This window comes from Schistocerca americana, chromosome 5 (genome assembly GCF_021461395.2).
Source record: "Schistocerca americana isolate TAMUIC-IGC-003095 chromosome 5, iqSchAmer2.1, whole genome shotgun sequence".
NCBI lineage: Eukaryota > Metazoa > Arthropoda > Insecta > Orthoptera > Acrididae > Schistocerca > Schistocerca americana.
In genome coordinates, this window is record NC_060123.1 from 490,176,918 (window position 1) to 490,193,129 (window position 16,212).

At 43.4% G+C, this 16,212-nt stretch overlaps 1 protein-coding gene across 1 annotated transcript in view; it reads right to left on the minus strand.

Moving 5' to 3' along the window:
* The window catches only part of LOC124615911 (high affinity cAMP-specific and IBMX-insensitive 3',5'-cyclic phosphodiesterase 8A), a 1,662,866-nt gene that overhangs the window by 141,799 nt on the left and 1,504,855 nt on the right, over positions 1-16,212 (minus strand). Inside the window, exon 13 of the mRNA XM_047144089.1 lies at positions 1,638-1,828. Coding sequence (XP_047000045.1) covers positions 1,638-1,828 — 191 coding nt within the window. The remainder of the gene's footprint in view (positions 1-1,637; positions 1,829-16,212) is intronic.

Genomic DNA, 16,212 nt, shown 5'->3' on the forward strand with positions numbered 1-16,212 from the left:
GTCATTACCTCCCTTTTCTGTTCCAGTCGCGTATGGTTCGCGGGAAGAACGACTGCCGGAAACCCTCCGTGCGCGCTCGAATCTCTCTAATTTTACATTCGTGATCACCTCAGGAGGTAGAAGTAGGGGGAAGCAATATATTCAATACCTCATCCAGAAACGCACCCTCTCGAAACCTGGACAGCAAGCTAACTGCGATGCAGAGCGCCTCTCTTGCAGAGTCTGCCACTTGAGTTTGCTAAACATCTCCTTAACGCTATCACGCTTACCAAATAACCCTGTGACGAAACGCGCCGCTCTTCTTCGGATTTTCTCTATCTCCTCCGTCAACCCGATCTGGTACGGATCCCACACTGATGAGCAATACTCAAGTATAGGTCGAACGAGTGTTTTGTAAGCCACCTCCTTTGTTGATGGACTACATTTTCTAAGGACTCTCCCAATGAATCTCAACCTGGTACTCGCCTTACCAACAATTAATTTTATATGATCATTCCACTTCAAATCGTTCCGCACGCATACTCCCAGTTATTTTACAGAAGTAACTGCTACCAGTGTTTGTTCCGCTATCATATAATCATACAATAATGGATCCTTCTTTCTATGTATTCGCAATACATCACATCTGTCTATGTTAAGGGTCAGTTGCCACTCCCTGCACCAAGTGTCTATCAACTGCAGATCTTCCTGTATTTCGCTGCAAATTTCTAATGCTGCAGCTTCTCTGTATACTACAGCATCATCCGCGAAAAGCCGCATGGAACTTCCAACACTATCTACTAGGTCATTTATATATATTGTGAAAAGCAATGCTCCCATAACACTCCCCTGTGGCACGCCAGAGGTTACTTTAACGTCTGTAGACGTCTCTCCATTGAGAACAACATGCGTTTCTGCAATGCTCGTGCCGAGCTTCCGGGCCATCACAGTCTGCCCTCGGTCAAACTCAGATAGATCATGTGCCTTACCAATTCTACACACAAACAACACTCTCACTGATACTACATCCACTATGCGTGTGTCTGACTAGTAGTAATTCCTCACAAGATGACGCTGCTATAGCCTGGATGTGTTTGTATCGATAGTAGGTCGGTGGTCATTAACGCCTGGTTAGCCGAGAGCGCTAATGCGCTGCTTCCTGGACTCGGGGAGGCGCGCCAGCCCCGGATCGAATCCACCCGCCGGATTAACGTCGAGGGCTGGAGTGCCAGGCAGCCTGGATGTGGTTTTTAGGCGGTTTTCCACATCCCTCTAGGTGAATACCGGGCTGGTCCCCACGTCCCGCCTCAGTTACGCGACTCTCAGACATTTTAAATACATCCGCACTTCTCCAGGATTTCCACTAGATGCAGACAGATGGGGTACTCTGATTCCATCCCGGGGGGTTCGGGGTGGCGGCAGGAAGGGCTTCCGGCCACCCCTTGAAATTAACATGCCAAATCCGATTTAACCCCGCGCAAAATGCGGGACAAAGGAGCAAGCGATAGATAGGTAGGTGGTCATTAAGTTCTGGCTGATCAGTGTATACGCTACAATCGAAAAATAGATGATGGTGTGCTTTACGCCCTTTCGGTTGTGAGCGCCTGATTTTTTCTGGAGGGGTAAGCGACGGCGTGCGTTTCAGTGCGCAGCCTTACCTGTTTGCGGAGAGCTTCTCGAGCTTGAAGACGTTGAACTCCCAGAGGAGGGCCATGTCGAGCACCTCTCGCAGCTGGGCGGACATCTTGCCCGCGCGTACCGTGGCCCGCAGACCGCCGCTCGAAGCGCCGCGCGAAACGGCCGAGTCGTTGGAGCTTCGCCGCGTCACGTTCACCGGAGTCGCGCTGCCCTGCAACACGGCGGCCCGCTCAGCGCCTGCCTTCGCCCCCTTCAAGGAACACACTAGGTAGTGTACAAGTAAGCCTCCGCCACAGACGTAAGTCAAGAATGCGCGCTGGTCTGTTGTATGGAATTAGGGTAGTAAAATGGGTGGACGTGGGCACACGTGACAGAATGGCAGAAAGAAGATTTTGAGTTTGGACGAGTCCGCGACCAAAGCTTGAATGAACTTGTGAAAGGTGGCTGTCCTAAAGCGTGATTAAAAAGAACGCCGGTTTTAAAGCAGCTGGTAAATTTTTGTTTGTCAGATGGTGACGTCGTTCTGATCCGTTTCTATTTCCAGAAACATTTCGGTTGTTGACTCACTTTCAATGAGTCAATTTGAACTTCTCGCATTCGGGGTCTAACCGTGAAGCAGTTCACTATTGATACAATGAAGGCTTTCACGATCGGATGGTACTGTTGTTGATAATTCTTCCGGGTTATATGGCCGTGGCCCATGGAATACTTCTATTCCTAACGTTTCGTCCAATACTACGTTGGACATCCTCAGAGGTATGGCTGGTCCTGTTGAGTCCTGCCGACTGACGAGTCGGGGGTCGGAGTGCGGCCTAAATACTGAGGAACCTACCAGAAAAATAGGACAAGTACTTCGTTCTGTTAGAGATAGAAGGCCACCATTATCATCTAGCGGTGTGTATAAAATTCCGTGTACCTGTGGCAAGGTCTCTATTGGTACTACGAAAAGAAGTGTGAATACGAGGGTAAAGGAGCATAAAAGTCTTTGCCGACTGGGTAAAATAGATAAACCAGCCGCTGCGGAACATGCACTTCAGTCCGGTGACCATGTAGTTAAGTTTTCTGAAACTACAGTTTTAAGTGCTACCACGAACTATTATTCACGACTGTATACTGAGGCTATTGAAATTTATGAACATGAAGATAATTTTAATAGAAAAGAAGAGGCCTTGAAATTAAGCGAGATATGGACAGTGGCGTTACAGAATCGATAAGTGATTTTTATCTATGACGGATTATTATCGATAGTTACATTTTATCTTTGACTAGTCTTCTCTCTGCTACTACGTGCAAGCTAGACCACGCCCACTTTCCTCGGTATTTAGGCCGCTCTCTGACGCCCGACTCGTCAGTCGGTAGGACTCAGCAGGACCAGCCATACCTCTGAGGATGTCCAACGTAGTATTGGACGAAACGTTAGGAATAGAAGTATTCCATGGACCACGGCCATATAACCCGGAAGAATTATCAACAGTTCACCATTGCACAACGTGTGCTAATCGTGAAAACGTTTTATCAGAATGGAGAAAACTATGCAGCAACTGTCAGGCGAATTCGCTCGATTCTAGGGCGTGATGAGGCACACAATGCATCAACTTATGACAAAGTTTTCTGAGACGGTTCAATAGCAACCCTTAAAAGTCCTTGGCATCCTCGTTCTTGCCGAAGTGAGCGGATCATTGCGTGATTCGTTACTGTGTTGCTATTAGTCCAATGAAATCAATTCGTCGCTGTTCCTAACACTTGCGCTTAAGCTGTTCTTCAGTAAGAGGAATTCTCTGGTATGATCTCCATAACCATCCATGTAAAATTCATTTGACGCAGCAGTTGAAAGTGACGAATCACCAGAAGAGATGACAGTTCTGGGTTCTGAGAGGACTAAAGAGGACGACAGCTTCGCAAACAAAATCATCTCCAGTGATGAAGCACACTTCCACTTAAATGGTTTTGTGAATAAGCAGACGTGCCGTATCTGGGGGTCCGAAAATCCTTGCATGGTCCAAGAAAAAGGAAAACGTATGCACAACAAGAGACAATTTGGTGCGGCTTTTGGCTCTGAGCATTATGGGACTTAACTTCTGAGGTCATCAGTCCCCTATAATTTAGAACTACTTAAACCTAACTAACCTAAGGACATCACACACATTCATGCCCGAGGTAGGATTCGAACCTACGACCGCAGCGGTCGCGCGGTTCCAGACTGAAGCGCATAGAACCGCTCGGCCACACCTACCGGCAGGTGCGGCTTTTGGTTGGGCGGCGTCATCAGCCCTTATTTTTTTGAAGTTGAGGCAGGACAAGCTGTGACTGTCAATTCCGTGTGATGCTAAGGGAGTTTTTGTGGCCTCATTTCGACGGAATGGACGCTGAAGAGTTGCGGTTTCAGCAGGATGGTGCCACCTGCCATACTTCCCGACAAACAATTCACTTGCTCCGTGAGTGGTTCCCGGATCGGCTCATTTCGCACAATGATGGCCATCAAGATCATGTGCCTTAACTCCTTGTGACTTTTTTCTTTGTGGTCATCTTAAAACAATGGTGTATACCAATAAACCCCGAAACATTCATCAGCTCAAGCAGGAAATTCTACGAGTTGTCAGCGAAATTGACGTGGAAACTTGTCGTCAGTCACAGTGAATTACATGGAGAGAGTTCTTGCATGCCAGCGCCGTAGAGGAGGTGATACGCCTCACATTTTTCATATATGAAGTAGGAAGGATAGATGATAGAATTTATGTATTTTGTTTGCGTTTTTTTGTAAAAATAAACATCTTATTTTAATATATCAAAACCTGCGTTCTTTTTTAACTAGCCTGTAATTATCATAATAATCTGAGTATCTCGTGGGCCGCAAATGTGAGTTAATTAGTAAATTTGATAAATGTTCTCAAGCCTTGTAACATCGCTTTAACATTGCCTTTATAATTATACGCTTTGGAACTATGTTCGAGATAAGAGAGGTTGGTCGGAGAGGTTAGCTTTATTTTGTCAGTGTGTGCTAGTAGCAGCCTTATGGTAATGTACTAGGTTTGAAGTGAATGGAAGCTGGCCTGTACTGGAGTGGAGACAACATTATTTGGAGCAATTTTTGTAATATGATGTTTAAAGAGAGATACTGAGCAGGACTATATTGAATGAATGAGTAATGTAACATTTGAAGGTACTGTGGTTTCTTATATTTGTAATTACTTAGTACTTGATCCTTATAACAGTGCTCATGGTTTTGATTTTCTGTAAGATTTTTGTAATAAAGTCATGTGGTTCTGACTTTCACTGCAATGATAAATACTAAAGAGACATTTTACGAATTAGTTCATGGGTGAGAAGTGTGGAAAGTTGTGTTGTTGCTATGACTTGATGACGCTCAGTTAAAACTTAAAGTGCCGATTCAGTTATTTCTTACTCGGTGAGATTAGTACCAGATTTTTCATTTTACTTCATGGTTTTATTTCACTGCACATTCGCACTGCATATCACCAGCAGCGTGCTGAGTAACATTTCTGAATACTAACGAAATCCCGTCTCACACTGCATACCCTTAGTAAGGTTAGTGAACTTAATTTTGAAGTCAGATCATTATTTTATAGAAGAAATAAGGTTGCGGAGCAGACAAACGGTCCATTGCATGCAGTTAAGCCATAAATTTGATTATCATTACAGTTTATACGAGGTGTGACAATAAAGTAATGATACTGTTTTTTTTTTTTTTTGCAAGATGTGGCAACCCTGCAGCCTTGCGTAGGCACAATATCTTTGACCTTGGTCTATAAGCTGCTTCTAGTCCAAGCGGCACATCAATGCAACTGCTCAGCTGTGGGTTGTGCTGTAATAAGTTAACATGTGTTTGTGTCTCTCGTCACGGAAATGTAACCGCATAATACTGCGCAACGGTATGCCATTTCTTTTCGCGTTAAATTGGGTGAAAACGTGACGACAACTTTCGGTAAGCTTCAGAAGGCTTTTGGAGAGGAGGTTATGTCAAGAGCTCAAGTTTTTCGTTGCCATAAAATGTTTAGTGATGGCAAAACGAATGTTGAAGATGAAGACCGCAGTGGACGACCATCAACCTTACGGACGGATGTCAACCTGGCCAGGGTGCGTGAACTCGTACGATCTGACCGAAGATTATCCGTGAAGATGAGTGCAGAAGAACTGAACATCAATCGAGAAACTGTTCGTCTAATAATAACTGAAGATCTTGGTATGAGAAAGATTTGGATTCAGCATCACGATAATGCGCCATCCCATACTGCTCTGTCAGTACAGCAATTTTTAACCTCAAAGCAAATTTCATTACTACCACAGGCACCTTATTCACCAGATTTCGCTCAGTGTGACTTTTTTCTGTTTCCAAGAGTCAAAACGGCGGTCAAGGGACACCATTTTCAAACAACACAAAATGTCCAAAAAGCTGTGAGGAGGGTCTTGGAGGATATCAATGGCAGAAGCGCTGGCAAAAGAGTGTGCAATCAGAAGGGAACTACTTTGAAGCAGACAACACTAAACTTGACTAAAACGGTAAGCAACATTTATTCACATCAGTCTCATTACTTTATTGTCCCACCTCGTATTCAGAGTTAGGCACAGTGATTGTCAGAGCGCATTTATGAAATTAATATCAGTATAATTTGAGAGTTTTAATGCGAGTGAAATCTTTATGACTGTGCTACATTGTGATTTCAAACAGATTTGTGGAATAAAGTCAGATGGGTTTCATTCAGTACTCATTTGTTTCGTAATTACGGTGACAGTTCTGGTAGAGCAATTATTTTCTGAACTAACGAAGAATCGCAACAATCAACGCCGACTGTCCTACGTGAGTACAACGAGAGGAGTACCACTCGCAACCGATGACAATCGGTCTCTAAGCCGACCGGAACTGCCGATTTCAGTAAATACAGGTCCATTAGTTACTGAAAGAATATTGCATAGGGAACAGCATATAACGGACGGTTGGAGTTTGGTACCTAGCAAATGACGATTGCTTACCGTGCATGTCTTCATTGCGGAAAACAACTCAATAAATAAACAGCAATTAACTGGTGCCGTGTAGTAGGGCTTTATTTATTTTCTTTATATGACACTCCCAGCTCCTTAGGACCAAACTGAGGTGCTAATCTCCATGGTCATGGATCGTGTCAGTAAATGAAATTACAACAGAAAAGTAATAATAAGTAAAATAAAATGTTCATGAATCCTAAAAAGACGACAATCTATAAGTTTATATAAACGGAATCAAGAATGTAACACAGAAATTAGCTTAATTTTTTAAGGAACTCCTCGACAGAACAGAATGAGTGATCCATCAGGAAACTCTTCAATTTGGATCTGAAAGCACATGGATTACTGCTCAGATTTTTGAAGTCTTGTGGTAGCTTATCGAAAATGGATACACTAGAATACTGCACGCCTTTCTGCACAAGAGTCAAGGAGGTGCGACTCAAATGCAGACTGGACTTCTGTCTAGTATTAAGTGTGTGAAAGCTGGTGATCCTCGGGAATAAGCTGATATTGTTAACAAGAAGCGACATTACGGAACATATATATATATATATATATATATATATATATATATATATATATATATATATATACCACTTTTTGCCCGAACCACCAGTTTCTATGAAAATAAGCAAAGTAGACTACTTTTCACGTAGACTACTTTTCATGTCGAACTATCACTTACTTCAGATACTTTTCTAATTGACAACCTTGTAGGCAGGGCAACCACAGCTACGAGTAGTCATCTTAGGTGTTAACTAAAGCTGTTATTAATACCCAAGATGACTTTTCTAATAGTAAAAATGGCAGCATTAAGTCTTTGAACAAGATCCTGAATATGGGCTTTCCGCGACGGTTCACTGTCAGTCTGAACATCTAGAAATTGGAACTGTTCAGTTTCACTACTCAGATGCCCATTCTGTGTAACTAGATCGTCAGGTTTTGTTGAACCGTGTGTTAGAAACTGTAAAAACTGAGTCTTATTGTGATTTAACGTTAGTTTATTTTTTACAAGCCATGAACTTATGTCTTAAACTGCATTATTTGAAACAGTGCCAATGCTGCACGCAACATATTTTACTATGAAGCTAGTGTCATCAGTAAACAGAAATATTTTAGAATCACCTGTAACACTAGATGGCATATCATTTATATAAACAAAGAAGAGGAGTGGCCTCAGTACTGTTCCCTGGGGCACCCCCGACTTAACCGTGCTCCCTGGGACCCCACATCATAGCCATTCTCAGTACTGTGGAAATGACCTTTGCTGTTCTTGAAGTAAGAGGTCAATCAGTCGTGAGGTACTCCCCGTATTCCATAATGGTCCAACTTCTGGAGGAATATTTTGTGATCAATACCATCAAATGCCTTAGTTAAATCAGAAAACATGCCTAGCGATTGAAATCTTTTGTTTAGTCCATCCAGTACCCCACAGAGAAACGAGAATTAGCATTTTCCATTGTTAAAATACTTCTAAAAGCAAACTGTACATTTGACAGCAAATTACGAGAAATGAAATGATCAGTTAATCTTATATACACAACAGCCTTTCCAATAGCTTTAGCAAACACCGGAGAGTCGCAATTTTTCCTCTTTTCAAATAATGCAAGGTGTCCAGTGCACCGATGACCCATTGAAGCATTCAATCTGCAGCGTGTGAAGGGTATAGTTTAGGATGACGGCAGTTTTGTGATCAATTTTGGGATGTTTTCGGTACCATGACTTGGCCCGTAGAGATTATTGTAGTCGTAAACCAGGATGTTTATTCCAACGTTATCAGCGACCAAATGTTAGCATTTCTCCCACAGCTTCATGCATGTCCTGTGGACGTCCCCATCTTCAACGATGACAACAGCTATGTTCGCAGAGCTGTACGCACATATTCCTGGTTTGACACACGCCCAGACACACTGCTGCGCCTAGACAGGTTTGCTAAATCACCGTATCTCAATCTCATAGAAAATGTCTGGGACTGTTTGGAACTGCTGCTGCTATGTAGGGAACAACAAACCTGCAATTGGTACCTCTACGACATCTAATTATCAACGAGTGGTTTCCTGAAGAAGTACCTGATTAAACTTGGCGACTCTCTTCTTTGCCGAACCACTATTGCCGCTAGAGGCGATGTTAGTCGGTATTAGCGTGATAATTTCTGATTTATATTCTGTCCCGTGTGCTTATACGTAGAGTACATCTCACAGCCTGGAAACCAATGCGCGCTTAACCCACGCATCATTAATAGTAATCACCCCCAATCTCTCTATAGTCTTTCGGTGGGTGGCGTCGAAGCAAGTGACGTCAAGAGTGGGTCAACACAGGAATATGTATGGGTTTTACATGTTGATTCTGTAGAGGAGGGTATTCTATGTGACATCTATTGAATAGAAACACACAAGGCCTGCACAAAAATTGTGAACATTCATCATGGTTCAAATGGTTCTGAGCACTATGGGACTTAACATCTGAGGTCATCAGTCCCCTATAACTTAGAACTACATAAACCTAACTAACCTAAGGTCATCACACACATCCATGCCCGAGGCAGAAATCGAACCTGCGACCGTAGGGGTACAGGCTGAAGCGCCTACAACCGCTCGGCCACCCGGCCGGCCATTCATCATGATGTAAGGTCATATTGGCAGGCAAAAGCACTTGGATCCTCTTGGTGAACGATACGTTACTCTTTCCTGGTGTTCATATCACGCTGTCGGGTCCGCTACTTGTGTTTTTGTAAGGGGTGGTCAAAAAGTTTTCATTATGATGGCGCTGGTGCAGCGTATATGAAGTACAGCGCGAGTCCAATGCGGATATACAGGGTGTACGGAAACTCCCGTTACAAACTCCCAGCACTTGTAGAGGGGCGTGAGTACATAATATTTTGAATGGGAACCGATGTCCAGAAACGTCATCCAACGACGCTACATAGCATCAAAATTGTAGGCACCGGCACCTGTAAATTGTATGTATATACAGGGTGATTCCGTGATGCTGTTGCAAACTTTCTAGGATGAAGGCGAAGAGAAATGTATCAATTTGAGGTAAGTGTCCCTCAACCGGAAACGAACGCGTTGGAAGTTACTATCGGAAATCGTTCTGACAGTGGAATACATGTACTGGTGCTGTTGTTGGTAAAACTGTAAGGTGGGCAACTTTCAGAGCTGGTAGTATGGATCAAAACCTGAATAAATGTCTAGTAAACATTGGTTCTAAAATGCATACCTAAGAAACTACGTGCACTTTTTCATCTTCGCTATTGTGAAACTCATCTACTGAACTTAGCTCCTCTGGTATGCCTTTTACAGTCATGTTAAGTTGTTTTTTTTTTTTTATGTTTTTGTCCATACCACCTACGTGAAGTTGCGTACCTTACAATCTTAGCTACAACAATACCAGTACATGTATTCCCCTCTAGGGGTATAATAACGATTTTCGCTTTTAACTTTCAACTTATTCGTTTCCGTTGCGGGGACATTTACCTCAAATTGATACATTTGACCTACTACATCATCCTAGAAAGTTTACAACATCATCTCGGAATTACTCTGTATGTACATATACGGAGGGATCCAAAAAATGTATCCACTGTTTAAAAGTCCATAACTTGCAAACTAATTGACGGAGTTGTCACATTTTTGGTGAAGTGTAGCTTAAAGTTCAACTTAAAGATATCACTGTAGGTGTTCGAAATGGTCACCATTAACATCCACACACAAACGATGCCACCGAACTACAGCACGAACTACTGACTGCAACGTGTTCAGTTGGATATTTGCACATGAATGTACGATGGATTCTCGAAGTTCATCAAATGTCCGTGGCTTTTGTTGATAAACGACGTCATTTAGTGTTCCCCACAGGTAAAAGCCCAGAGGAGTTAGGTCTGGGGAACGTGGTGGATACTCCACAGCACCTCTACGGCCTATCCATCTTCCTGGTAGATTTTCGTCCAGATACGCCCTAACACGATTTTGGTAGTGGGCTGGGGCACCATATTGTTGAAAGAAAACTCTTCCGTCTCCATTCAAGTCTCGGATGGCAGGTAAAATGGATGTCTGAAGCTTCTGAAGGTACACCTCACCGGTAACTGTGCCATCAAAGAAGAATGGCCCAATCAAGCCACGGTAAGACAACCCACACCACACATTTACTCCTGGCAAATTCACGGCTTTGTCTACATGGACGTTCGGATTTTCGGCGGCCCAGTAGATGCATTTGTGGCGATTTACTGTACCATTGAGTTTGAACTGTGCCTCATCAGACCATAGAATCATCTCTGCAAACTCTTCATCGTTGCGCACCATGTTAGTAAACCACTCGCAGTACTCCATTCTACGATCTGGGTCGTCCTCGTTCATTGCGTGTAGCAACCGTGGGCTGTAGCACTTCCACTTTGCTGTCTTCAAAATTCGCCGAACACTTGAGCGACTCCTCCAGTTTCACGGGAACACTGTCTCACAGACTTCTGTGGTGAGCGAGTGAATTGTTGTAACACACGACGGGAGTTAGCTCGACTTGTTACTGTTACAGGTCGTCCAGATCGTTGTTTGTGTACATCTTCAACACAGCCTTCGGCTTCAAATCTGTCTCGAATGCGACGAATCGTGAAACGTGTCGGTGGCTCTGTTTGATACTCATGTCGCCATTGCCGTTGAACCTCATTAATGTTTTCGTACTTAAAATACCACTTCAAAACTGACTTCCTTTCATCGAATGTAACCCTTGCGCCAGCCATATTTACTCGAGTAATTAGGAGCAACTAAGAACAAAACACTGACTATCTGGCGACTGTCATCTGACAAAACAAAACAACGCAATACAACGCTTGTGTGGCGATTGCCGGAACTACAAACTATTACACTACCAACGATGAGACAACTCCGTCAATTAGTTTGCCATTTGTGGGCTTTTAAACAGTGGATACATTTTTTTGGACCCCTCTGTATTTACATGCGCCGGCGCATATAACTTTGACGCTCTGTGGCTTCCGGACATGGATTCCTATTGAAAATATTATGTACTCAATCAAGTCTACAAGTCCTAGACATGTGGAACGGGAGTTTTCGAACACCCTGTATAAACATCGATACGTAGGCAAGACATCAGTGTGGCACTTGTGTGTTTGCAACGTGCGTGCGGTAAATGTGACTTATTACCAAATACGTCCAAACAGGGCCAACCTGCCGTTATTCTTTCCTCGGCTGCTGAAGGAAAATCTCCGTGAAACATCTATCTAAGAATGAAGAATGTGTATGGTGCAGTATGTCTGACAAGAACCACCGTTGTGCAATGGTGCGCCTACTTCCTTGCTGCGTCCTCACATCACAAATGTCGCAACGCAGAAGTTATGCCAACTCAAGTGTAATGTTCTCGCTCTATAGTCCTTCACGACTTCGGTACCTTAAAAAACGCCTTGAAGGGTCGACTATTTCTGTCGGACGAGGATGTGCAACAGGCAGTTACGGTCTTCTCCACGCAGCAGAACACGATAATTTACCAAAGCTTATCTTCAATCCGGTGCGTCGTTGGGATGATTGCCTCAATGCTCACGGAGATGTTGCCTGTTTGGAATACCGATTCTGGACTGTACGCCCTACTAACGGAAATTTTTCGATCACTCCTTATGTGATTTGACTAACAGATTTTATTTTGACTTTGTCTTGTGTGCCGTTTCTGTCACCACAACCATCATTTAACCGAAAGAGAGAAATCGTATGTGCCACCTGTTTGAGGAAAGTGTTCTTCGTGTTACCGCGTGTTAACTGTTTACATAACGTGTCTTTGGAGGCAGAGATTGTGGAACAAGTCAGTGTTTGGCTTAACGAACGTGGAAATCCGCATAAAAAACACATTCAGGCCGGCTGGCGTACGGTTAATCTGTCGCGCGAATTCGACCCGTGTGTAGCTCACCTCCCGGTCTCGGAAGCTAGACCGCTGCGAGTTATGATGTATGAATGCGTCTTGGCTAACGAACACCTGTAAACCTAAAATTGTTGTCAGTTAAATTCTGTTCTGTACCTCGCAAAGTACGCTTCAAATTCTTCGAGAGACAACAAAAAAGCAAGACGGAAGATTAGGGTTCACCGTCCTATCGATAATGAGGTTATTACATCAAGAGATGAAACACGAAATGAAAAGCAAGGAAACGCAAATCAACAGAGTCTTTCTCAGAGGAACCATCTTGGAATTTGCCTTAATAGATTTAGGGAAACAGTGCAAAAGCTGAATCTGTATGTTCGGACGGGTAACTGAATCCGCTTTTTCTCGACTGCGAGACTAGTGTGCTGATCTCGCTCAGTGCGAAAATCGGAATAAGGGAGACCGTTTTATTTCGCTGTCATTTCATTTCCCTCGCACAACACGGGGGAGAGATTGGGAGATGAAAGGATGGAGTAGTTAGGAAAAGGATCCTGATCAAATCTTTTCAGTTGGAGGAGAATGGAGTGAGGGGAAAAGGCGCTCTAACATTCAAAGAAATACGACGAGTCTGGTAAGTCTAGAAAAATAGGCAATTAGTGAGGCGAATAACAAGAACTCGCGTCAGGGAGTTGACGATCAAACAGTTTCCGTTCGAAGACCACACAGTCCAGAATTGGTATGCCAATCAGGCAAAATCGCCGTGAGCACTGAGGCAATCATTTCATCGACGCACCAGGTTGAATATACCCATTTAATAAAAGACCCAGTACTGGTGATTTCGGACGGTTTTGTCGTTATTTTGATTGTAACTTTCGTATATGTTGTTAGATTAATTTGATTGTTATGGAAGTGGTAGGGTACATGTGTAACGAGTAAAATATCCCAGAACCAGAAAGTGTATGTGTAGGTATATTTATCTGAGGCACTTAAATAAAGTGTCCGAAGTCACCCCATGGATTGGGGTTATTTCGGACACATGTGTTTTTTACATCTCTGTCCAAAGTTACAGTATATAAAGGGTGATTTCGGACAGTTACTGCCTCTTTTTCCCTACATGCTTTTTATTTGATTTTGGTGACATTTCACACATCTTAAAGTAGCCCTTTGTTACGAATAAGTGATACGGAATGATGGTTTCATCATAGTTGATCATATTGCTAGGTGGGAGATTTTCCAGCTTTGCGTTGATATTAGAGAAAAACATCTTAACAGTCTCTTTGCTCACTTTTGCACGAGCTCGTTTAATATTTTCGCTTAAGCGAACGGAAAGATCTTCTGACTGACGTTTGAGGAATACATGCACCCATTCTTCTCCTGGCAAATTATTACGAAATTTCTTCTCTTTTTTGGGCAGATTTATCAAGGTAGCCTTTAACTAAATATCTAATACCCAATTTAGAAAAGGGAAATCCCCAATGTGCAGCTCTCAAGATACCTTGCTTCAACATTTCTCCTTTTTTTCGGATGTGCTTCCTGCACTTTATTTTGTAGGGTTGATTTAGGTATACCATACAAATCACACGCTTTTCTGTACGATAATTTACCACTCTGAATATCACGAACAGCTTTATCTAAAAGTTACGGATCATAATTACACCGTACTGTAGCACCTTTCCTGCTCTTATACGTTCTTGGCATTGTCCGAAATAACCGCATACAGTACACAGTTTTACAAAAACCGTCGTTATTTTATAACCTTGCACGAGAAACTCGACAAACTTGTACAGAAATTTTCTCAATGCTGTTAGCTACGGAGCGCGTCGACAATTACCGTTACAATAACTTCCCGCTCGACGCAACAATAGAAAGTTTCCACTTTACGATAATGCATGGATTTTTAACACTGAGACTTTTCGTCAATTATTCACCTAGGGAAACAACTGACGCAAAATAAAAGTTGTGGAAAGCAATAAATGCAATTTTGCGCGTAAAATAACTGGCGCACAGACGTTAAAATAAGTAGCTTTTTGTTTCTATGCAGTGGAAAAGAGCAAATAAGCCATACTGTCCGAACTCGCCCCGGTGTCCGAAATCACCCCGTTTGACGGCGTGAAAAAATCCTTAACTGCCTGATGCACTTCATCAATCCGATAGGAATCATCGACCCTTCAAGACCTTTTCTAAGGGACCAGAGCTATGATAATCGCATGGGAAGAGATTAGGACTGGCAGGTGTTCGAGTGTCTCCCGCTTGAGCTGGCATAAGATCAGCGGTACGACATTTGTGATGTTGAGACGTGCGTTGTCGTGAAGCAGTAGCAGCTTTTGTCTCAGTGGTCTCAGGGCGGTTTCCGACAGACGTACTGCCCCATAAACATTCTTCATTCTCCGATGGATGTCAGTCGATGTTTGTCCGTTTGTGACCAAGAAAAGAATGACAGAACGTTGGTCCTGTTTGGACGCATTCGGTAGTAAGTTCACGTTTCCGCATTTACCGCACGCACGACTTAAAGAAACGAATGCCACACTAATCCTGTGTCTACTTATCGGTGTTTATGCACCTGAATCGTAGTCGAGCTACGTCACATATACGCTGCAGCAACGCCCTCAAACGGAAATATCTTGATTGTCCCTTACACATTATTATGCCAAAGACCAAATACAATTAGTTTTTACATATTTTTTCAACTCCTAGCTGATCAGACATAGGGAACTATTTTCTTACGCAGGGATCCCTTCCTGAAGCCATCCTAACCTGGTACGAGGTGGAGATGGGAAACCAGCTCGCTATTCGGCCGTCGAGTATAGAAAACTGCGTAGAAACCACTGTAAGACTGGTTGGATCCACTAGCGTGAGCAGAGAACTTAGGCTAGAGCAAGCGACCTGTGCTGTTTCTTTAGCGACGCAGTTTTGTGACGGATGAAAAAAATTACGAATTACGAAAGAAAAGGGGAAGAGGAACGGGAAGCTCTAGAACAAAAACAAGGGAAAGGATTGGAGGGCAGTGAAATGGAAAGAGGGTGCAGATGTATGCAACGAAATCCTGAGGACTGGACTGCGTTGAGCAACGGCACTAAGAGACTTACTTCTTACTGGTACGGAGACGCTTGTGGGAAGGAAGGAAGATCTGCGTTTAACACCCGTCGACATCGAAGTCACTAGAGACGGAGCACAAGTTCGGAATGTTTCAAGGATGGGGAGGGAACCCGGCCATGTCTCGAACGACTTACGGAAATCGCGGAAAACGTAAATCTGAATGGACGGACGCTGATTTGAACTGTCGTCCTCAAGAATACGAGTGTGGTGTGCTGCTTAAGTATTATTTTCGACTACCAGACGGAGTCATTATCGTCATGTCGAGTGGGCCAAAGCAACGAAAGTACGAAGAAGGCATTTTGCGTTTCTTACATTACTTGTTACGACTTTGCACTCATTGGGCAATGAAGTACTCAAGAAAGAACCGCATTATTGCTGCAAGCATGAGACTTCGGACACTGAGTTTTCATGGTTGGAATATGTATCATATGAAACAGAATTGACATGTGTAGGCCGGCCGAAGTGGCCGAGTGCTTCTAGGCGCCACAGTCTGGAACCGCGCGACCGCTACGGTCCCAGATTTGAATCTTGCCTCGGACATGGATGTGTGTGATGTCCTTAGGTTAGTTCGATTTAAGTAGTTCTAAGTTCTAGGGGACTGATGACCTCAGAAGTTAAGTCCCATAGTGCTCAGAGCCATTT